This window comes from Eutrema salsugineum, unplaced genomic scaffold (genome assembly GCF_000478725.1).
Source record: "Eutrema salsugineum unplaced genomic scaffold, Eutsalg1_0 scaffold_20, whole genome shotgun sequence".
Lineage (NCBI taxonomy): Eukaryota > Viridiplantae > Streptophyta > Magnoliopsida > Brassicales > Brassicaceae > Eutrema > Eutrema salsugineum.
The window spans coordinates 1,873,576-1,896,849 of record NW_006256828.1 but is presented as its reverse complement, the minus strand read 5'-3'; the positions used below and the strand labels follow the sequence as shown (position 1 = coordinate 1,896,849).

At 34.1% G+C, this 23,274-nt stretch overlaps 5 protein-coding genes across 5 annotated transcripts; 2 read left to right on the top strand and 3 right to left on the bottom strand.

The window, feature by feature from the left end:
* Nucleotides 1-1,178: 1,178 nt before the first annotated feature.
* On the top strand, nucleotides 1,179-4,109 carry LOC18016127 (transcription factor GTE12). Its single transcript, XM_024155377.1, has 10 exons — nucleotides 1,179-1,312; nucleotides 1,634-2,428; nucleotides 2,511-2,571; nucleotides 2,655-2,758; nucleotides 2,858-2,918; nucleotides 3,023-3,106; nucleotides 3,197-3,321; nucleotides 3,421-3,487; nucleotides 3,568-3,677; nucleotides 3,778-4,109. Exons 2-10 carry the CDS (start codon nucleotides 1,655-1,657, stop codon nucleotides 3,982-3,984), a joined length of 1,593 nt encoding a protein of 530 aa, XP_024011145.1. The 5' UTR covers nucleotides 1,179-1,312; nucleotides 1,634-1,654; the 3' UTR covers nucleotides 3,985-4,109.
* A 2,362-nt stretch (nucleotides 4,110-6,471) lies between these two features.
* LOC18016126 (putative F-box/kelch-repeat protein At1g19930) lies at nucleotides 6,472-7,643 on the top strand. The gene is given in 4 exon segments (XM_024155301.1): nucleotides 6,472-6,543; nucleotides 6,545-7,058; nucleotides 7,131-7,360; nucleotides 7,362-7,643. Coding segments are annotated over 4 exon segments (1,098 nt in total).
* A 450-nt stretch (nucleotides 7,644-8,093) lies between these two features.
* Nucleotides 8,094-9,760, bottom strand: LOC18016062 (membrane protein PM19L). Its single transcript, XM_006398284.2, has 4 exons — nucleotides 9,438-9,760; nucleotides 8,696-8,915; nucleotides 8,548-8,593; nucleotides 8,094-8,326 (listed from the first exon to the last, which is right to left on the bottom strand). The coding sequence occupies exons 1-4, from the start codon at nucleotides 9,562-9,564 to the stop codon at nucleotides 8,246-8,248; spliced, it is 474 nt and encodes a 157-aa protein (XP_006398347.1). The 5' UTR covers nucleotides 9,565-9,760; the 3' UTR covers nucleotides 8,094-8,245.
* Nucleotides 9,761-11,370: 1,610 nt separating this feature from the next.
* LOC18016061 (accelerated cell death 11) lies at nucleotides 11,371-13,905 on the bottom strand. The gene is made up of 5 exons (XM_006398283.2): nucleotides 13,879-13,905; nucleotides 13,505-13,642; nucleotides 12,538-12,710; nucleotides 12,227-12,375; nucleotides 11,371-11,480 (listed from the first exon to the last, which is right to left on the bottom strand). The coding sequence occupies exons 1-5, from the start codon at nucleotides 13,903-13,905 to the stop codon at nucleotides 11,371-11,373; spliced, it is 597 nt and encodes a 198-aa protein (XP_006398346.2).
* A 2,961-nt stretch (nucleotides 13,906-16,866) lies between these two features.
* Nucleotides 16,867-21,037, bottom strand: LOC18016060 (disease resistance protein RPS6). The gene is made up of 5 exons (XM_006398282.2): nucleotides 20,559-21,037; nucleotides 19,258-20,389; nucleotides 18,853-19,158; nucleotides 18,042-18,446; nucleotides 16,867-17,880 (listed from the first exon to the last, which is right to left on the bottom strand). Exons 1-5 carry the CDS (start codon nucleotides 21,035-21,037, stop codon nucleotides 16,867-16,869), a joined length of 3,336 nt encoding a protein of 1,111 aa, XP_006398345.1.
* Nucleotides 21,038-23,274: the final 2,237 nt, after the last annotated feature.

The following is a 23,274-nucleotide window of genomic DNA, read 5'->3' as shown; positions in this document are numbered from 1 at the left end:
TCCGAATATCATTGATCCCTTCTTCTATAACTTCTTCTCCTGTTGCCAAGTCATCTGGGTGTGGGTTGTCAACACCTTTATCATTATCCGCATCACCACCATCACTCTTGGCTCCACCATCACTCTCGTCTCCTTCCTCCTCCTCGTTTTCTTCCTTCTCTCCTTCCGCATTCTCTCCTACAGGTTCACCTTCACTCTCGACTCCATCATCACTCTCGACTCCACCCTCACTCTCGGCTCCTTCCTCTTTCTCGGCTCCTTCCTCCTCGTCGATTCCTTCCTTCTCTCTTTCTGCATTCTCTGCTACAGGTTCACCCACAGTTTTCTCAAGGTAGACATATACTTCTCCTCCTACAAGAGCTTCAGAGCACATCTTCATTAACTCTAAATCAGACGAGAGTTCATCAATATGCTTTGCTGATTCCAAACTCTGATGCGGGAGCTTGTACCACAACCGTTCATACTTCTCGCAGTACTCATCAAAAATGCTCCAACACATGAAATCTGGATCGACGACTAAACTTCCTCCACGGCTTCTCCACTGTATAACCGGTTCCCATCCTTTATAGACATACGCCCTCTATAATGCAAATTTACTTTGAAAGAATCACTGCATTATCAAACAGAAAATTAGTGAAGACACCAAAAGTTCATAAACGACACACACCTAAACCCAGAATTCAACCCAAATTTCTAAATCCTTAAAACCATACCTCATTTCGCAACTCTCGCAAAATCACTTCCTCCTATTGACAGACGATAATCTCTTTTCGATGATCGAATTCGAAGTCGTTGTGATGAAGATTGATTTAGGTTTTTCAATTTGGGGAAGAACAATGGATTTAGGGTTTTCAATTTGGGGGGGGAAATCAGTTCGACTTCTTCCTCGATAAAGGGTAGTTTTGTCTTTTTTTCTTTGATTAAACACGTGTTGTTAAGGTTTTTGATAGGGAATTAACATCGTATTAGAGTTTCCGTTTAACAGCTAAACAGAGTTAAAAATGGGGAGTCAAACTTACGGTTTTTGAATGTTTGGATATTAAATAGGTAGCCAAAACAATGTTAGGTGTTTTTCAAATAGCGTTAATAGTCTAGATATTTTTTTAGCAAATGTTTATAAAGTGAAGTATTTTTAAGGTTTTTTTCCTTAAGAAAATTAATAGTACGCGTTTTTTTCCAACCGCCTCACTTCAATATATAGGAAAAAAAGAAAGCTTTCTTCGCCGTTTTTGTGTTCTTCCTCGCTCTGCTTAACGTCGAGTGCATATTCTTACTCAAAATCGTTCGTCGATGCGATAAGTTTCTTCCTCAAGTAAGTTTCTTCGATTTTATTTCTCGAATCATTGCTCTTTCGTATTCGCTCCTGTAATTTCGTTTCTAAGCGTTAGCGTTTCCTCTTTTTCCACAGTTTTTGTCGATCGCTAAAGTATCGGTATTGATAAACCCTAATTATTTCCGTTCTATTGTGGAAATTTTAACTTAGATTTAGTCGGAATTTGTTGGGTATCTGACTGTTGAATCAAATTGATCGTTTTGACGTATAAACCCTAATTTCGGCTTCTGTGCAGTCGCTCAGAGAAAACCCTAATTTTCAGAAGCTCTAGTTTTGAAACTTGTTTCCTTATGTGTTCAGGTGTTTTCCGAATCTGTAAGAATGGTTGCAGTAACCAAACTGAGGATAAAGTTCGGTCCTGAAGGTTCTATCAAAACCATCCAAAAGTTTCCGGATATTAACAAATGCAGTGATGCGAAGAAAGTTGAGAAATCAATAAGCGAAGATGTAATTAAAGCCTCGAATCAATCGAAGAAGCGTGGACCTAGCGAGCTAGAGGAGGTTCATGCGAAGAAGAAGCAAAAGCTAGACCGTAATTTGGCTAGTCAGTGTTTATCACTGTTAAGATTATTGGGCGGGCACGAGTATGGGTGGATATTTGGTGTGCCTGTGGATCCCGTTGCGTTGAATATCCCTGATTACTTTACTGTCATATCGAAGCCGATGGATCTAGACACAATCAAATCCAAGCTTTTGAAGAATGTTTACAGCAGTGGAGATGAGTTTGCAGCAGATGTCCGGTTAACCTTTACCAATGCGATGCTGTATAATCCTCCCGAGAATTCGGTTCACAAGTGGGCAAAGGAGCTCAAGGAGAGTTTTGAAGTTAGATGGGAATCGCTCAAGAAGAAAAAGATTTCGGAATTATTTGGGAGTGAAGTCAGACAAGGCTCTAAAAGACAGCCAGTTGAAGTGGATTGTGTAAGACAGAGCAGCCCTGAAACACCATCAACCTCTGGGAGATCCTCTGTGGAATTGTCAAAACCAGTGAAAGAGAAGTCCGAAAAGGTTTCTCTTTTGTTAAAGCCTGTGAAACTGAAATTGCAGAGCAAAAAGGATACTCCTGTTGTCACACCGAAAGCTGTAGCAACGAAGGTAAGAATTTTGATCAGAATCCTAGACTTTTAGTTATTATCGTTGTTACTGATATTCATTGTCACATGTTTGACATTTTCAGTTGAGGATTAAGAAACTCGAGCAGGGCCTTGGTATCAGTTCGGTGAAAATCTCAAGCAAGGGTACAGAGTTGGATAATTTTCTTTTATAGTTTTATGCTTTGTTGTTCTTCAGCATTGGAGCTAATCATTTATATGGCATGCAGGTTCAGCTCTAACTGCAGCCTGCAAATGTGGTTCATGTGGTAGGGTTACTTGTATATGCCTCAAGTCCTGTAACTCATCTGGAAGTGAAGTTTCTTCATTAACGGTATGAGCAGAATATTGCTTGTCTTGTGATGAATTGAGTTTCCTCGTGGTCTTGTCATTGACGAAAGGAATCCAAATTTCAATGTCCCTGTGGAAACAGGATTGTCTAGTAAAGAACACTTCAGGTTCACAGGCAAGCGAGTCAGATCCACATTCCAACGGTGAGAAATCTTAAGCTTTTTTCTTTCCCGTTTCATTGAAACACTTCTTTGTTTTCTCTTTCTACAACTTTTGTAACAGTAAGTTTATTCTTATTTCTTTCTAGGGTCTATAAGCTCAAAGAATGAGAGAAGTGGTTCTGTTAGTTCTCATGTTGATAAACCCTTAAGCAGTGCTTTATTGGATAATGGTAATATATTATTCCTCTCCTAAAACTTATCTGCGGGATTCATCTGTTTGTATGGTTTGGTTTCTTAAGATCACTCTTTGATTGCTACAGAGTTGAAAAATACATTTCCAGCTATGCCTCCGTTACCACCTGAGAAGGCTCTTCGTGCTGCAATACTCAAGGGTCAATTTGCAGAGACCATTTTTAGAGCTAAACACAGAAAAGTTCTTGACCAGGTATCATCATTACTTTCTTGATTCCAATTACAAAAAAAAAACACAGACTTTCAACTTTTGGTTTACTTAAAGTTGCTGTCTTTGTTGTGTTTTTTACAGAGTAACAAAGCTGATCTAATTAGAATACAGATTGAAAAGGAACAGATGGAAAGAACTCAACGTGAAGGTACACTTACATGTCCTAATGGAAGTAAGAGGCTAAAACTATTTGTTTTTTCGCCTCTTAACTTGTAAAAAACAATGCAGAGAAAGCTAGAATTGAAGCCGGGATGAGAGCCGCTAAGATTGCTACACGATTGAGGGCAGAAACCGAGTTGAAACAGAGACGTGAGAGAGAACGTCTTGAACGAGAACAGGTATTTCTCGGTATTTTAAAACCCTTTTTTTCGCAGTATCTTAAAACAGTTTAACAGATTGGAAAAAAACCAAGATTCTGATTTCTGTAAATATTTACAGATGAAAATAACATTCGACTTCGAAGAGAATAACATCTTGAGATTGAACGAGGATTTGGTTAATCTCTGTGGGACCTCTAATCTGACAAGAACTCCGTTGCATAAATTGGGTCTGTTTTTAAGAAATGATGAGTTTTTGGACGAGGTTGAGTCAGAAATGTCTGACGCTATTAGAATCGACGATCTTGAGGAGGGAGAGATCTTGTAGTCTCAATACAGATCTAATTTTTGACCAGAACAAATGTTGTGTTATTGACCTGAACTTTGTTAATATATGAAATTAGATGTTCGTTGCTCGTAGATGTATTTGTATATATGTATGATATAGTTTCTGTTTTAATCTCTATGTAAATACGGAAGCACATAACCAAAGATTTTTGAAATATTATGAGAGAAGTTTCTTTTCTTAAACAATTTCAGAAATCCGTAAATTGTTGTAAATGCAGTGATATTCCCTGGATGAGTAACAAACATGATAAATATTGTAAATGCAGTCGTATTTTCTATATTCTTCTTAGAAAAACTTTTGGCTTCTGTATACACTTTCTTTTTTAGAAAAAAAAGTATAAAAAGAGGGGAAAATTGACTTCTGCATACATAGAAAATGTTGACTTGCATAAAGACCGAAACGCTATATCAAATTGTGTAAATTACCGTAAAGACTAAAGCGGACTAGTCCTTCTATGTGAAGCTTACAACCAATGAAGTGAGACTTTGGTATGCTAATGAGGACGAGGAGTGTTGCAGGGGAGTAGTGACCAAAGAGGTGGAAGTCTTTTCGTTTTTTTTTTTCTTTTCCAAAAAGTCAGTGAATAGATTTTTAAGACTTGTTCTTCCAAAACGTATTCTAGAGCTCAAAACTGTTTTTTTTTTTTTTTGGTTCTTCCAAAAAGTATGCGAGTCCAACTGTTGTGGCCACTCACCAGGGGAGGCTCAGACATATTTTCAACTATGTGCTACTTGTCAGTCGTCTTGCCTCTTTATTATACGGTACTACAATTCAATAAAAGTATAAAACACTAAATACAAAATAAATATATAAAAAACAAACCATAAAACTCAAAACGTAACGGGTTCATTAAACTGATGTTTAGAGCATGTCCATTGAAGTTTTATAAGGGTTTGTTAAGGATTTCTAAACCAATTTTTGGATTTTAAATAAATCAAAAAAGGCCAATTTTCTATGGATTGGTCCTTGCATAAGGAATTTATGAACCGATCCATAGAAAGTTTCATAAGCCACGTGTGATGATATTATTGGCTTGTAGAAGAGATGTGTATGGGAAAAAAAAATTTTGGGCAGTAAAATTTCTTTCTCTTCCTCGTCCACATCGACGTTTTCTCATCACGACGACGGCGACGAGGCTCCTGAACGAAATCGGCGTTTAGCGAAGATGTGATCGGATGTGTAACGAAGATTCCGGCATAGATTCGTCAATGTTTGTCTGTATTTACGGTTTATTATTCATCTTTTTGAAATTAAGGTTTGGGTTTGAAGATAAAATTGGGAATTTTTTGTGTAATCGATAATTTTGGAGGATGGTGAAAGGATGATGATGCTTAATGATGATGATGATGATTCCTGTAGATAATTTTGGAGGATGGTGAGAGGATGATGATGCTTAATGATGTTGATGATGATTCCTGTAAAAAACCCATAAAAAACTCTTACCTGGTTATAAGAATTTGTTAATTTTTCTTAACACACAAAAAATTAATAAAATATTGTTAAGAATCATTTTTTGGATTTCTTATGTACATGGTCTTAGAACACCTCCATCAAGGTAACATAATCCATTTTGTGGCACAGTTTCGTAAGTAAATCGAATAAAAATAATATTTAAAACCCAACTGTACGACGGATCGCTCCTTTAGAGACAGAAGAGACTGTCTCTTACTGCTAGGTGGAGGTAGGTGATTGGTTACTTTTGTTTTTAATTTTTAATCATTAAATTCATAATATTTTTTTAGAAAAAATCAATTCCTCCTCGTTGTTGTCGACGGAAAAGAAATCAGAGATTCCTCTGATGAATCCACTGATCTGGCCGCAATTTAAATCTACTGGATATACTTGCCGGCGATCATCGATTTCAACAATATTAGGTCCGGCGATGATTGGAGTGATTTCAGCGGCTATGTTTTTTTAAGATTATGACCTTCGTCTTACCTCCTCCGTTTCTCTCGATCACATCTCAGATTCTTCAGCCAGCTTCGGTGAAGAGAGGATAGGATTCCATCAACGTCGTTTTAGTAGTTTCGCGATTCTATGCGGCGTACTTGCCGGACAAAACGACGAGGGATTGTCTTCGTCGTCACAGTCTTTGTCGTCGTCCTCCACCTCCACCGCCTCCGATTATAACCGCCACTCCACCGAGGAAACAGAGGACTCTTCTGCGAAGAAAGAGCAATGCGGCGAAAGGGATTAAAATGGTTTTCTCTTCTCTGTATAATCAAGGAAAGAGGAAGAAGAAGCTTCAGAAACCAAAGAGAAAGGAGAGAAGCGAATCTTCAAAAACACTAATGGAGGGAGAAAAACACTACAATCTCTTAACTATTCCTAACTCCAAAAAAAATTATTAAACAAATTTTAAAAACCCAAATATGGGTTACACCCACAAAAGTCTAAACGTTTGAGCCACCGAAAACCCTAATATTTTTTCGAGAACTCTTCTCCGCACGTAGCAAAGTTTTGCTAATGTATCCCACAGCCAGTGCCATGAACGATGAAGAGCCACCACTGAAGAAGAATAAGCTGCTAATAGAGCCAAACCTTGAATCTTTCACTTCCAGATGATTTGGTAGTGAGCATCTTAGCCCGTGTCTCGATATTGTATTACCCAACTCTCTCCTTAGTCTCCAAAAGCTTCCGCTCGCACCTTACTTCACCGGAGCTTTACCAGACCCGGTCACTTTTAGGCCGTAAAGATAATTGTCTCTATGTGTGTTTACGGTTCTCTACTACTGACCCTAAACCTCGTTGGTTCATGCTTTGTCGAAGACCTAATACCAATGAAACTAGGAAGAAGAAGAAGGAGAAGTCAAGTGGGTATGTTTTGGCTACAATCCCAATTCCCCATTCTCCTCCTGCGCACGGGTCGGGTCTAGTGGCTGTTGGTTCTAATATCTACAAGGTTGGCGGATCCATCAATGGCTCTCCCTCATCTAGTGTCTCAATCCTAGACTGCTGGTCTCACACGTGGCTCGAAGCTCCAAGCATGCGGGTGAAGCGGGATCATCCATCAGCAAATTTCCTTGATGGAAAGATATACGTAACAGGAGGCTGTGACTCGTCAAACTTTATGGAGGTTTATGATCAAAAAACCAAAATTTGGGAGCCTGTGTTGAGCCGTGAAGGTAGGGTGGTGATAGATATCTTTCCTGATCAAAAAACTAGTATCGTAGTGGTTAATGCAAAGCAATACATTTTTGGGGATAATGTGGCTTACAACCTCAAGGATGGTGAATGGACTAGTTTCAGCGGATGGAGATGGTCCTCTTCTTTTGTGATAGAGAACGTACTTTACTATTATTATTACGAAGAAGGGTTTAAATGGTATGACACTAAGGTAAGATCCTTGAGAAGTGAGAACTGTGAAAGGTATGAAACGACTGCCTAAGTTTGCTCGTCATGCCAATGTTAGGTTGGTTGATTATGGTGGAAAGATGGCACTTTTTTGGGACAATTTTGTGGCTTCTGGTGGTGGTGGTGGCTATCAGAATAGGAGGATTTGGTGTGCGATGATTTCACTTGAAAGACGCAATAATAGTGAAGAGATTTGGGGGAATGTCGAGTGGCATGATGCTGTGCTTCCACATCCAATCCCTAGGGGATATATATTTGAGCATGTCATTGCTGTCACCGTTTGATGAATTAGCATACGACGAGACAGATCTTGAATGTGGTGAAATCTTCAGTGTGATTGTGGGTGTTATACATATTCGTTTGATGATTGTGTCTTGCGTTTTTTGAGTTTATTGCAAAAGACATCATTTCACTTATAATGCTTTGATGATTGGCTTATTTTGTTTTGAGTGTTCACTTTTCTCTTCTTGTGAAACCTAATTTTCTTGTTCTTCCAAATAATATATGGCTTTACAGTTTACATAACACTTTACAATCAAAATATTTACACTGTAGTAAAATAATATAATATATAAATATATTACAAGCACATCTCAACCAATTAACCCTCTTAAGTAGTTATTGCCATTTGTTTCATTCTTCCTATTTCCGCTTTATTTATTTGTATTTTGGAATTTCAAATTTTGTTTCTTTAAGAAGTTGGCCCAAAAGCTATTTAGAAAAAGCTGAATATCATATATACATAAAAATAAGAGAAATGTATAGTACAAATGTTCAATCAGACAATCCAAACCACACATATTGTATATAAACAAATTGGTAAAAGAAGAAAAAATTACAGAACAAATAGAAAATAGAACAGTGTCGCTTAATTAGTTTCTTCAGTTTATTTCCTGACTCCATATATGGCAGCAATATAGAGAAGCTGAGTTGCCGAAAGTATTATTAGAAATGCCTCTATTGTTCTCTGACAAAGAAATTAAATTAAATTATATTTTTTTTGAGTGAGTTAAATTACTAATACCATATCCTCTATACATTAATTGACAACCAAATTCAAAATACAACCTTTCTTTTGTAAGATTTTACATCTCATGTTACTCACTTATGTACTTGTATGCATATATAGATATAGACAAATTTTATATCAATGAATCTAATCGAAGGACAATTTGTGATAATACTCACCAGACGAGCATTTCTCATTCCAAGTTCAATTTCCTTGCACCCAAATCTGGACAAGAACAATGAATTATGTAAATTTTGTTATAATCTATAGAATGATATAAAAATTGTTGAATTTTAATAAATCACACATTTTGTTTTGTTGTCTTACCCCATGGCTAAAAGTGTGAGCGACCAAGCAATGGTAGCTGCAGAGACAGCTGCCGGAAGACTTGCCGTAGTCCATGACTGTAGATGACTGGCGCCAGCTATAACCGAGGCAGCTCCAGCAACTCCGGCAATCAAAGCGAACATCACGAAGAATCCAGTAGCCGCATTTCCCATCGGAAAATATATTGGCGAGAAATGAGCCGGAAGACTATAATCCGCACCTTGAGTTTTTTTGGAAAAATTAAAAATTTATAAATACTTTATGGAAACTAGATAAACACTGATTTATCTAAAACAATCACTTTAGACAGGCGATTAATCAGTTAGAACCAGGAATCATGATTAACCATTTATCTAGCAAATTAGTAGTATAGACATATAATAATCTCTTTTCAAAAATACTATACAGTAATACCAAAAAAAATACATTAAACTTTTTTTTAAAACTACATTAATTGCTTTAATCTATAGATTTTCATGCTATAATAAAAGGCAATCTCTAATGAAATATCATATAGTATGGCATTAAGTTGAACCTTAATTTTGCTTCATATATAAAGCACACATCCTTTGTATCATGCAGTTTTAGTAGTTTAAAAATTGCTTGCATGCATAACTTTTTCCAGTTTTATAGTCCGACACTATAATGATGAAAGGAACTATAATTATAATTTCTAGACTAAATCGACCAAGAACTTACACCAATAAGGCATAAAAAAGGAAACTAAAACAATCATATATACCAATAAGGAATCCATGGCTGATGGCTTTGTTCATGGACCATGCTCCAATCCCGAGAACAATAGCGTACATGCAGAAATTCAGGACTAGAAGCAAAGAGGCCACCGGTTTCATCTGCTGTGCCGCCATTTCTTTCCCGGTCACTGGAAACCAGAAAAAAATTACAGAAATATATATATACAGGTATATATATATGTTTTTAATTTGGATCTTTATAATTTTGGTTGTGGGATGTTATATAGGTTTAAGAAAGTTTAAGTTGATGGTGCTTTTCTTGGTTAAGGCTGTTTGGTTTTTCTTTATTCTTAAAGGCGATTTAATTCTTGTTCTTGCAGGTTGTAAAGGTGATTTCTGTTGATTTTCTTACAAAGAATCATAGTTTGCTTCACTCAGAGGGCACACTTCAATATTTTTTTTTTTAAAAAATGATACGAATCAGTTAATTTAAAACATTTGCAAACTTAAATATTCTTTGATTCATTTTACAGTATTTCTTTCCCATCTTTCTTTTATTTTAAGCAACTTTGTATCACAGATACACATAAATATTCAATTCATAAGCATCCGTATAAAGTTTCAAGATTTCTTAGCTTTTTTTGTTTAAAAAATATAAAAAAATATGTGTGGTGTGTGGAAGACGTAACTATATGCATATTTAATAGGTTCCAGAGTTAAAAGTACCTCTTAGTCGAAGTTTATAGAGGAAACCAATGACGATGGTACCTTGCTGAGCAATTTAATATATTCTTGAGTTGTCCTAAGACTAATATCATGCGATACGTTTTTCGTTTTTCGAGCATATTGAACTTGGTAGTAACTAGTAAGACCATCTTACTTATTCGCAAACATGAATTATGAAAAAGCTAACAGTAGGTCCGGGTTATGAAAATACATTTTACAAAAAAAAAAAACATCATACGATTAGTTTTCCATTGATATTCCACCAATAAACAAGTTTTTACTTTTTACATTCACAGAGAATATTCAGAGTACCAGATGAGTTCTGGTGTACACTCATCGGCATTTTAAACCGCATTCTATTAGTCTGAGTCCATTGAGATTGAGGCGATATAGATAATTCAGATTGATGCCAAGCTGGAAGATTATTGACATGCAGCATCCTATCATTTCCAAGGTCGTCAGATTATTGGGATTCTGAATCGAAGAAATTGTTAGCTCATCAAGCTTGAGCAACCATGCATTGAGATTGAGTGTTTCGAGACTTGTTGCTAATGGACATAACCATGGAAGTCATTGACATTAGCATCAACATTAGCAATTTAGCATGTTGGAATCATCGTAAATGTGGAGGTGTATTCTTAGTCAGATATTGGTAAAGACGAAAAAGAATAACTGCTTAAGTTTAGGAGAACAGCTTGCATGCTCATTGATACTATGAGAGGTATTTTTATATTACAAGGGTTTAGGTAAAGCTCGCAAAAGATAGTACGTACGTAATATCATAAATTCTAGATACCATAAGAAACAATTTATATTTTTAGGGAACGCTGTGGTACATCGAGCCAATACCTAGTCAAAATGGTTCATCATCTTACGAATCAGATCATATATATGATGACAAAATTTAATTTTAATTAAAAAAAAATTAATTTTATTAGTGACGGTTTTACAACTGTAGTTTAGACAGTGCTAAAAACAATGGCTAATAAGTAATAACGAGGAATGCTATTGATTTCAAAACTCAAACTAATTAAGGATAAGATGCAGATGCACCTGTAAAATTAATTAGGAACTTAATTCAGAAAAAAGTACCCAACGCACACCTAAAAAAATGCTTTGACATTTATTTAATTGTTTTCTCGGACGTAACCGAAATAATACATGAAATAATCCAGTTTTTGGCTGTAATATTTATTACATGCATGGATTGATAGAAACAGAGACCGTCAAAGCGTGATAACAAGAGGGGAAATTTTAAGGGAAATCGATATCAAGGTTCTTGGACTGATAGAATTTATCAAGATACTCAGTTACTGATTTCGATGCAGTAACATAGCTTTGCATGTGTACCTTAGCTGTCTCCTCTGTAAAAAAAGTCATAAATAAATAAGAATATCGTTAAAATGTATAGTGCGCGACTTGCAGCCTCAAAAACGTATTGAAGACAACTGAATATTTTTCCCAACAAATAACAACACGAAAACCCGCCGACCACTTTTAGTCACTAGACTAATTTAGTGGGGCTTACTGGGGATAGGGAAATTTTGGGATGTACCAATTATGGCATTTTTATGCTGGCATGGAGTTACTAGAGGCCTAAAAACGGACATAAAATAATATGGCATTTTTCCCTGACTGAACTTGGAGGATGGAGGATATTGACGGTAAAAATAGGAGGGTACAATGTTTTAAAAGAAAAGTGACAAACTATATTGTTATATTAATTCTCATGGACTTTGAATTTAAAATTAATTGACAATAGTGAAAAAAGTTCAAACCTTTTTTTTAGTTTCAAGGAATGAGTTTCTAACACTTTGAAGTTTGAAGATTTTTTTTTTTTGACATAATTTTATTTTATATATGATGTCATATTTGTTTTTTTTTTTATGTGCAATATGATGTGATATTCTTAACACTATATTTCTTAAGATGATGCATCTTTTAACCCTACTCGAATCAAATCACATTTTTAGATCAGCAGAATACCAAGTTAAGGTTCATTGCCGTTTCAAAACCAAGTGATATAGTTGTTCAATATTATATACTATACGTCTTATTTTTGTTTTCAATGTGTACGTGATTCCTATTCTAAGAGAATTCATTGACTCACCAGTTTCATTGATCATGAGCAGTAGCTCAGCCCTTGAGGGGAGAAAGACAAATCCTGAACTAGCAGATTCCTGAAGAGCATGCCCATGGTGGGGAGCTAACACTTGACTGTAAGCCTTAAACACTGCATCCTTTAGGGAGCTATCAGGTCTGTTCAAAAGCATTTTAACCCACCATAAATTTAAGAACCTCAAAACAATTTTGATCGGAAACTCATAAGATGCGTTTTTTTCGAACCTCCATAACATATGCGTTATTGCCAACGCATAATTCCACTCAACAGTTTGCAAAAGAGTTTAGAAGAGCACTTACTGGGTTGCTATTATCTCTTCAAATAGAACCCTGGCCATTTCAAGAGCACGTTTAAGCCTCAAAAGTTTTCTTGTAAGACTCTCATATTTCTTTGCTTGGCCTGCCTCAATATCTTTTTCAACCATTGCTTGTAATGTGGATGTTGTGCTCGATGCTTTGGCAAATTCATCAACCTGAGAAATTTTGTTTTGACTCTCGTCAAGAAAAATAAACCCAAATCCAAAGTTTTAAAATACATTAGCTAGCGCTATTTGTACGACAGAGCACTATACAATTGTATACATCAATACATGTATATATGGTCATTTACATGAGTAATACACGATGAATGATTTCCAATGAAAAGAAATATCAAATAAATCTTCATTAGTGTATATATAAATTCGCTGAGAGAAGGAACACAAACATGTTATGAAAAGATTGCATTATAGACTCATAAGAAAAATATTACAAGAAACATTCACTTATGTATGTATAACTAACTATATATATCCTAAATTTTCTATATTAAAATAGATACCAATAGTAACACTATACATATGTATATATATAGATATATATATATATATAGGTTTCTTAAATTGAGATATTGACAAATATGTATGATCTTTCGAAAGTCGAATCTCAATCTTGACTCACGATTCAGTTTCAGTTCATATTGTATACCTCCCAAAAATATAGGCGTAATACATTCACAAATATTACAATAAAAAAGCCACAAACAATAAAAGGAATCAGTGCCTAATCTAAACCTAAAGAGCAACACTATTAAACTATTCAACTATTCAAGATACCACCAGTCCACTACCAATTCGTTTAACCTCTCAACATCTCTCAATAAGAGTCTTTATATTAGGAACATAATTAACTAAATCGAAAAAAGAAAAACAAAGTCCATAATATCAGTCTCCTGTATGTATAGTATTCATAAATCAATTCACTACTCTCCTCAACCAAACTAACATACCTGACGAACGAAGTTTATCTTGACATACTTGAAGGCTATTTCAAGGACGCCAAACAGGTTCGAGAAGTGAGAACAAGCATCAGAGAACTGCTTTAGAGGCACACCAGGACTCGGTGAATTCACGATGGACTCCAGTTCCTTAAAGCGTCTGCAACTATCTTCAGTGGCTTATTTGCCATTGGCAATCGATCTTTCTTTCTCTCAGATCTCTCTCTCTCTCTCTCTCTCTCTCTCTCTCTCTCTCTCTCTCTCTCTCTCTCTCTCTCTCTCTTTCTCTTCGGCTCTATGTTCAATTTCTTCTATATGACCTTTTTATTGGTAACTGATTTGATCGACCGGAGAAAGATTGATGGGATGTTATAGTCAAATGATACTCTCTCATGATCAAAAGAGTAGTACATTTTTATTATTTATTATACAAAATAGTATTTTTATCCCTAACTTGTAGTTGTAAGTTTGTAACCTTTCTATTATCTTAACCCCTATTAATCCGTTCGATGTGATGCGTTGTTCAATTATTTGTTTCCATCTATTTTTATATAGTAAAAACTATATAAATCAATACTGTTGGAAGTACTTGGAACTATGATACTATATTAATTTAAAAATTATATTTGAGATATATTATTTTTAACATATATTTTTATCTAACGTGAAAAATAATTTCTTTCATTTTATATCTTGATTAAACTAAACGGATTTGTTTTATTTTTTCTGTCTTTACTAAGACAAGATTTTTTTGGGTTATGCGGTTCTGTTTTGTTTATCGAGCATACTATTCTACAGTGTGAATGTAAATTTTTAGATATAATTCAATTATATAACACAAACAAATTGAATTAATAAGATAAATTAGAGGTAAATTTCGTTTTGAAATCATCTATTAGTAAATTGTTTTATTATTTTCTTTCCGGCATGTGTATATGATATTATTGAGACAATATATTTACATATTTTTTTGAAAATTTATAGTTTATATAGATAGAATGATTATATATATGTTAATTATCTGTATAAATAAATGTATAAACATATATGTATATATATATATATACATATATATATATATCAGAATGGACTTTTAAAATTTAATATTTATAATTTAGTTCGTTTTTAACATACTTAATTTTAATATTTTTCTTGCTCTATAAAATTACAGTTATCAGAATTCTTAATTTGAATTAAAACAAAAACAGATTCAATTGACTTTAAATGATATTTCGTCCAACCCTATTGTTCATTTTTTGATATTCTTAGGAGTAACAAAATTTAAACCTCAAATCAGTACGGAGAGTTTGTGATAATGCCTAGTTGACCACTTGACCTCGCTGTCTTCAAACAAAATAGTATTTTACTAGGATTGAACCTACTGGTGGAGTAATTTTTTAGCATTAGTTTGGATATTTATAAATATTATAATATATTTAACTAATTATTCTAAATAGAGTTGTTAAACCAGACCAAATTATTTATTTAACCTATTTCGCATGATACTAAAAACATACTTAATTTTTATTTTGTTTTTACAACCTTAAATTTAATATTTTTTAACTTTTGCTTTGATATATATTCAAATACAATAATACAGATTATAATAAAAAGTATTGCAAATTTTGAATATATTTTTATTGAATATATATATACACATATATATTGATTATTATTTAAAATATTATAATACTAAAATATGATAAAAATTAAAATAAAATAATAAAGACTTTTTATATATATATTTTTAAAAATTTGAAAGATAATTATATTATTTTTTCTTATTTATAACAATATTTTATGTAATAACTTATAAAATAAAATTTATTTTTTTAGGATAACTTAAGTTTAGAGATTCCTAACTTGTAGTTGTAACTTATAAAAAAAATATTTTATTCCCACCTTTGCGTTATTACTTATAACTTATCTTTTTCTAGGGTCGTTGAAACCTATCTATTTTTTTTTCTAACCTATTACTCCGTTTGTGTGATGTGGATTAGTAAACTATCCAATATTTTCAATAGTAGCAAAATTTCCAATATTTATAAGAGTAGTGGCTTGATAGATATATTTAAATTCTTATAATATAACAATTTGGATATCATGATAGAACACTCTGGATTTAGATTTAAATATCTGATATTCGTTGTAATTTGGAAGCTATAATATCTCATTTCGTTTTGAATTTATGACCAAGATAAAAAAATTTCATTTCAAAAATGATATTTTACCATATCTTTGTAGAAAACATTTCGATATTTAACTTACTTTTAAGTTATATCAATGATTCAACTGTGCTCAATTAAATATTGTAAATATCTAATCTATTGTAAATACATATTTTTGATGGTAATCCAAACAGAAAATGGAATGATGTAAATGAAAAACAATTGATTCACGTTTTTTTTATAAAATGTTACTGAAAAAATATTTTGGTTTATGCTTTATGAAATGTATAATAGGTCTTCCGTCTCTTCCGCCTTACTTAAATGTTTTACGAAGTTAGAATTCACATTCTGCTTTTTTATATATGGCCTACACCAGTTAGAAATTTAGAATATGTTTTGTCTTACATTAATATTTTTTTTTGTTTTGTTCTGCGTAGTTTAGAATTAGAATTCGTCTTCTGTGTAGATTAATATTCGTCTTATGCAATGCATAATACTTTTCATTTATGATATCTCTTATGTATATGAAACATAAAACAAAATCTTAAATTTAAGAGATGAATATATTGCAGATCTACATAATTTGTGCTGTATGAATCTTATTTCTTAATAACAAATAGAGATTATTAAAACAGAATATTGTAGATTATTTACTTTGGAATCCGCTATTACAACAATTAAAAAGGTTAAAAATGTGGTATATGTCCCACTTGTGAGTTGTGACTCATTTCCCTTTTGAAAATACGTTTGAAATCTATTTGATCGTGGATTTTACCATAAATTGAGTTTCATATTTTCATCATTTTCTTTGTGTTCTATCTTGCTTTTCGTTGTGTTTTTGTCACATTTAATTAGTCTTGTTGCACTCTAGATGTTCTAGAGTGTTTTTGTTCTTTTTTTTGTAATTTTATTAAAGTGTTGGTTTGTTGTGGATTATATCAAAGGAGTTGCATAGAGCCATAGAGGTTGAAGTAAGATGGAGAAGACACCTTTGAATCCAAAAAAAGTGAAAGTAAAAACAACCCAAATCGTCTGGAAGATAATATTGGATGAAGGCTTTCCCAAAATAGATTATACTCAACTTTGGATACAACATAGAATTGACACAATTAGGTTAAAAAAAAAAACAGAGAATTGACAATCTTTATTTTCTTCACCAGAGAGGCTCCTCAAAGCGGTGGCTGTCTCGAGAGTTTTGGCCCTTTTTTAGCCATCGACTTCAATCTGAGTATAGTCATCTGAGAGTCGCAGACCACATTCTTTCAGTTTGACTCTATTACTAGGCAGATTAAAGTTTATCTCAACTTGATCACACTCTTGGCTTAGAGGGAAATGACAATCAAATATAAGCTGATGATTATATTTCAGATGCAAGGACAATTCTCTTGGTTTAGCAAGCTCAAAGTAGTTCCCGTTCTTGTCTCTAAACCGACACTGTACCTCAATGTCTATAAAGCCAAGCGTCTCTGATCCATCAGAAATGACAAGATCAGAAAAAACGACACAAGCCTTGAACTCCAAGAAAGACTGTTGAGAGAGATAAGAAGGATGCAGAGGGAAGGTGATGGAGCTACTGCTCGATCGGTGAGTGAAATATGGAGGCACTTCACCTGGTAAGATGAGATAATTTGAAGCTGAATTTTGGATGAAGGCTTCTTGATTTGAGTTGAAGCAATTGGTGAAACTGATCAATGACAAGTTAGAGCCAGTAGTATTATTGGTGTCTTGTGCTTTCTGAGGCCATGTAACTTCATCCAGTTGCTCACAATCTGAGAAGAAAACCTCCACAAGATTTTCAAGCTCGAAGATTCTTGATGAGATGCATTTTAGCTCTTTGCATTCCCACATTTCCAGGGATTCGAGGCTTAAGTAGTTTTCGATCCTTTGAGGAACTTCTTCGATTGCTGTTTGGTTTAGGTAGAGTGTTGAGATGTTGCTTGAGATATCTGGAAAACTCTTCAACTTGGAGCATCCGTTGAGATTGAGGCGATACAAAGATTCGAGGTTGATACCGCTTGGAAGAGACTCCAACTTTGTGCATCCAGCCATGTTCAAATCCGTGAGTTTATTGAGATTTTGAAACGAAGAAAGCGTTATCTCCACCAAACTCGAGCAACCATTGAGATTTAGTGTCTTGAGACTCTTTGCCATTGAAAGATCCGGGATTTCTTTCAAGTTTTCAGATCCCGACAACAGTATTTTCCTGAGGCTTGTAAGAGGCTGAAAAATAAATGAAAAAGAACCAAGGTGATGGAGTTTAGCTTTATACAAGTTTCTAGTCTTTGAAATATATATGACTTGATTTTGACCCCCCAAAAAAAAGAAAATTGATACGACGTTTTGATATGTTTTTAAAAACTAGTAATTGATCAGTGTCATACCTGAACTCCATCCCACAACCTCTCGCTCAAGATTTGCTCCATGCGAAGTTCAATGAGATTCTCAAGACGCAATGGAGAAGGGAATATTTCGAAAGAGGTCTTGTTTGCAATGATAGACTCGACTTTACTTGAGATATCAGGGAAAACCTTCAACTGTGAGCATCCAGTGAGAACGAGGTGAATGAGAGATTCCAGGTTGGCATTTGGAAAAGACTCCAGTTTTGTGCATCCAGCCATGTTCAAATCCGTCAGTTTATTGAGATTCTGAATAGAGGAAGGAAGCTCCACCAAACTTGAACAACCGTGAAGATTCAATGTCTCAAGATTGGTTGCGGTCGAAAGATCTGGTATCTTTTCCAGGTGTTTAGATTCCGACAAATCCATATCCTTGAGGCATGTAAGCGTCTGAACCAAAATAAGTATATAGAGAAATTCACACATCAATTGAAATGATTGTCATAAAAAACCATACTAGTAGTAATAATAGCTAGCAACACTTATTAGTTGAGTTACTAGTAATATTCAATGTTTTAGATCGAAATATTGTTGGAGATATGTGAACAAATTAAATGTGGAATTCATGGATTAAAGATTATCATTTCGGTTTAGTCCAAATAAGATGTGATTGATTTTGGTTTAACGATTGGACTTTGGTATTAGATTATGATATATATATATATATATATATATATGAATATAGAGATTATATGCATAGAGACCAATACCAATGATCAATTTCTATCAAGTACTATCAATTTTCTAATTACTTGAGTTAACTATACATTCTGATAATTAATCTATCGAAACTTACCTTGACTCCTTTCCATAGCTTCTTAAGCTTGCTGTTGGGCAATCTAAGTTCCACGAGATACTCAGGACAAAAATCACTAGGCATGGATTCCATTGGAAATCCCGGCCAACTAAGTAGTTTGAGTTCGTCTGGAAAATATTTGAATCTTTTTGGTAATTGCCATTTAACTTCTTTCGTCCACTCCAACGTTTTTTTATAGAAATTTAGGAAACGGAGATTAAACATCCGTTTAAAAGCTTTGTCATCTATCCGCACCTTGTCAACTTCGCATAAATCCAATGATATACCTATAACCTTTTCAGTACCCTGAAAAAAATATGCAAGAATCATATTGTGTATTAAAAAGAGAGCACCATTCAAACTCATAGGCAGATCTAGTTATGGAAAGAGTAAGAGAAATCTTACGGTGCAGCCTCGAAGTACATCGCAAATGTCCTTTGAATCCATTAGATATTCCCGATTTCCAGGGTTGTCGGACTGTGCACGAACAATTTCTTTACCCATTTCTTGAACCAGACAGTGCATCTCCACGATATTCGTATTATTCCCCGCAGATGATAATACGCGTATGAGGGACTTATCAACTAGAATTTCGAGACAAGCATCAACATTCAACTCACTATCTGAAAGCATCAACTTGATGGAATTGATTTCATAGCCGTTAAAGAAGCATGCGATGTGACGAAACATTGCTTTGTATTCTTTTCTTTCTAATCCTTCGTAGCTGATGCTTAGTGTTTTCTTAATACTCGTGTCTAGACCTTTCAGGCTACTTGACATAATATCCACCATAGACTTATCGTCTCTCCCACGCAAAGACGCGCCAAGAACGTGAAGACCCAAAGGAAGACGACCTGCTTTCACAGCAACTTTGGAAGCGAGCTCCAAGAAACGATCAGGCGGAGAGTTTTGCTTGAAAGCAGATTGACAAAACATCTGAAGAGCTACTTTTTCAGATGGGAGACCAACCTCATAGATACATGTAATCCCATGGGCTCTTAGAATATGCTTATCTTTTGAAATCGCAATGATTCTGCTCCCAGGACCAAACCATTCATCTGCACCTGCCAGGGCATCTAACACAACTTGATCATCCAAATCATCGATAAAGATAAGAACTCTTTGGTGCTTTAGCTTGTCTCCCACGGTACCCAAGTGTTGAGCCGTCATGCCCTCTTTGTCTAATATTTTAGATAGGAAATTTTCTTGCAAGTGCAACTTCATGTTGTAGTCTCTCGGGTTGCCTTTGCTGTAATCTTTGATACTCTCGGATATGAAACGCATGTCTATGAAAATCCTACCTTGGAACTGATGAGAGAGTCGATTATATAGAGCTCTTGCAATGGTAGTCTTGCCAATCCCTGAGGGACCCCAAATCCCAACCGTCTTCACTCCTTCAGATTTCAAGTCCAACAATGCACTCATCTTTACAAAATGATCTTCGATTCCAACAATGTTCTCAAAATCCTTAGATGGAGTTGTTAGTTTCTCCAAAATATTACTGACCATATCTTCAACCAGTTTTGCATCATTTTCCCTAACAATAAGAGAGAAACAACAAAGTATGAGAATAGTCAAATCTCAACTAGTAAAACATACAGTATGTTCAAAAAGAATATAACATGTTGTGGTTTCGGACTTGTGAGGATTACAGATTTTGGCCCAAAAACTCTATTTCAAAAGAAAAAGGTTCAGCAAAGTCATACCAATTCCGAGAATCAAATCCGACCTGATTTGCTACATCGGTCAACGCTGTCCTCCATAACTTTATCTCATCCTCTGTTTTGTCGTTGCATCTGCATGTCTCTTCAAAGATTTTTCCAAAGTCTCCGGACTGTTTTCTTACATGAGAAGGATCTAAACGGTAGAAAACCGGTATCACAAGTTGACCCAACTTTTTCTTGCATTTCACTATCTTCAGCATCTCGTTTAGGCACCAGGCAGAAGATGCGTAGTTTTCAGTGAAGATGACGATGGCGATCCTCGAATCTTTAATCGCCTCTTTAAGCACGGGATCGAGCGTTTGACCTTTCTTGATCTTGTTGTCTTTGAAAGCACTGATAAATTTACGATCCAGCTCCGTTAGAAAGTGGCTAACGAATGTTTTGCGGATATCTTCACCTCTGAAGCTCGGGAAGACGTCATAGCGCCAATTGCAAGACACCGAAGAAGAAGAAGAAGACATTAACAAAGCGAAATTCCAGAGAAAAAAACAATCTCAGAAGAAACTGATGGTTCCTCGTCTTCCTAAGTTGTTGTTTATTGTTCTCCAAGAAACAAGGATTAAGAACAAAGACTTTAAACAAGAACTAAGAGATTATTTTTTATCTTGAAAAAAAAAGGATTGAGAGATTTGTTTTCCTAAAAGAACAAGAACTGGAATTTTTTTTCATTTTGTTTTAGATTAACATGAAAGTTGAAAGAATGTACGCTATCAGTTGAATCTAAGCTGCAAGGAAAAGGAGATGACGAAAGGAGAGAGACGAAGGGTCTGGGTTTTTTTTTTCATTAATTAAAGACTTGTCTTTCTGTTAATTTTCATTAATATAATTTAAACCATAGTTGTGTTACTATTTAATCAGAGTTTACCTGCAAGATAGTGACTGTACTATTATATTTGCAAATGCCTTTATACAAATGCTCTGTTCTCTATAGACCAAGGAAATTAACAAATGAAATGGAAAAAAAAAAACAGAAACTTTGCCATGAACCTACCTACTCAAACAGAACCATATTTAATGTATAAAAAATATTGTTCAAAGAACATGGCAAAAGAGAAGACAAACAAGAAAATAGATTATACTGCACAATAGACTAATTAAGTTGGCGTAAACTTGGAACATAAGAGCACACAAGTTGTTTGTAACTTTTGTATGGCAAGCTGCTATTCTCTAACACTAGATAGACTCACAGTATCTTCAAGACACCACTCAAGAGGCAGAGGCAAACGATATCCAAAACTCTCTCTTGTGAAATCAAAACAGACCAAGAAAAACGGGTCGTCTCCTTTTTCGGGTGTTTCCTAATACTTGTTTGTAGCAAACCAGTACGTATCACCACGCCACGGCTAAAATAATATATTTTCAAGCCTGTATTGGTGACATCAAGAACCCTCCGTGACCGTGAGTCAGATTAATTTAAAACATTTGCAAACTTAAAAGTATTCTCCCATTCCTATAATTTATTTCCCATCTCTCTTTTGTTTTAAGCCCGATTAGCGCTTAGCGCAATTTCAAACAAAACTTTTAAGTAACTTTGCAACCTTTTTTGTATCATACATACATATATTCAAGAGTGAAATTATGCATTTATTAAAATTTAAACCATAGTTAACTAAATATCAAAGAGAGTCAACAAGTTGATGTACTGAACTGAGTAATGAATTCAAAAGATTTAGAGGAGTTTTTTTCGTTAAAAATACAAAAGGGAGTAAGGTGTATTGAACTGAGCATTTGAAGTGAATTGAACTAATATGACAAATCATATGTTACTAGACTGATACCGCGCATACGCGCAGAGTTTTCATCATAAAAAACAATCTCATTTTATATGATATAAAATATTTTCTATATAATATATTATTTTGTAAATATAAAAATTATGTATTTTCTATTATAAAATTTATAATACTATCTTGATTTGAGTAAGATCATATCACACATTGATATTTAATTATATGAAATAAAAAATAAAGTCACACTAATCAAACATACTCTTATTTTCTCATATTTATTTCTAATTTTTTCATTTTTTTATTTGATTCATAAGTATATTAAAAAAAACACCGCAACACACACAAATGTTTATTTGTATTCTTTATATTTTCTGTTGTCACCACTAACAAATTATATTTATCGTTCTTCTCCTAAAAATATGTTGCCAAGTCATCTATCAAGAGCTCTTTAAAACCTGCAAAGTTGCGTTTTATTCCTCTGCAACTATCATTGTCAAATTATGTTTTTCACTTTCGGTAAAATGAATCCATTCATTTTTTATATCATAGCTTACGATATATCTGAACCAAATATATATATATTTTTATAAGAGATAAAGAAAATGATTTAATTTTGTTATATTAATATAAAAATAAATAAACTCTTCATATTTTTTAAATATTTAAAACTAATAATTTAATGGAAGTAATCACATGTCATCTCTAAATTCATTAATATTGCTGATATGGCAGAAGGATGAGAAGAGTTCACCTCTTTTCATATATATTATGCTTGTACTCGCGCATACACGCATGTTTTGTTTCACAATACTTTTAAAAATATGTTTGTGTTGATGTATAGTTAATTATAAGAATATAATAGTTTGAGTGATTGTTTATCTTTATCAAACAAATACTTTTTTTAGGATTGGAAGTAGGGTAAGTAAGAAAATTATTCTACTATTCTAGAAATCATAAACATAATATAA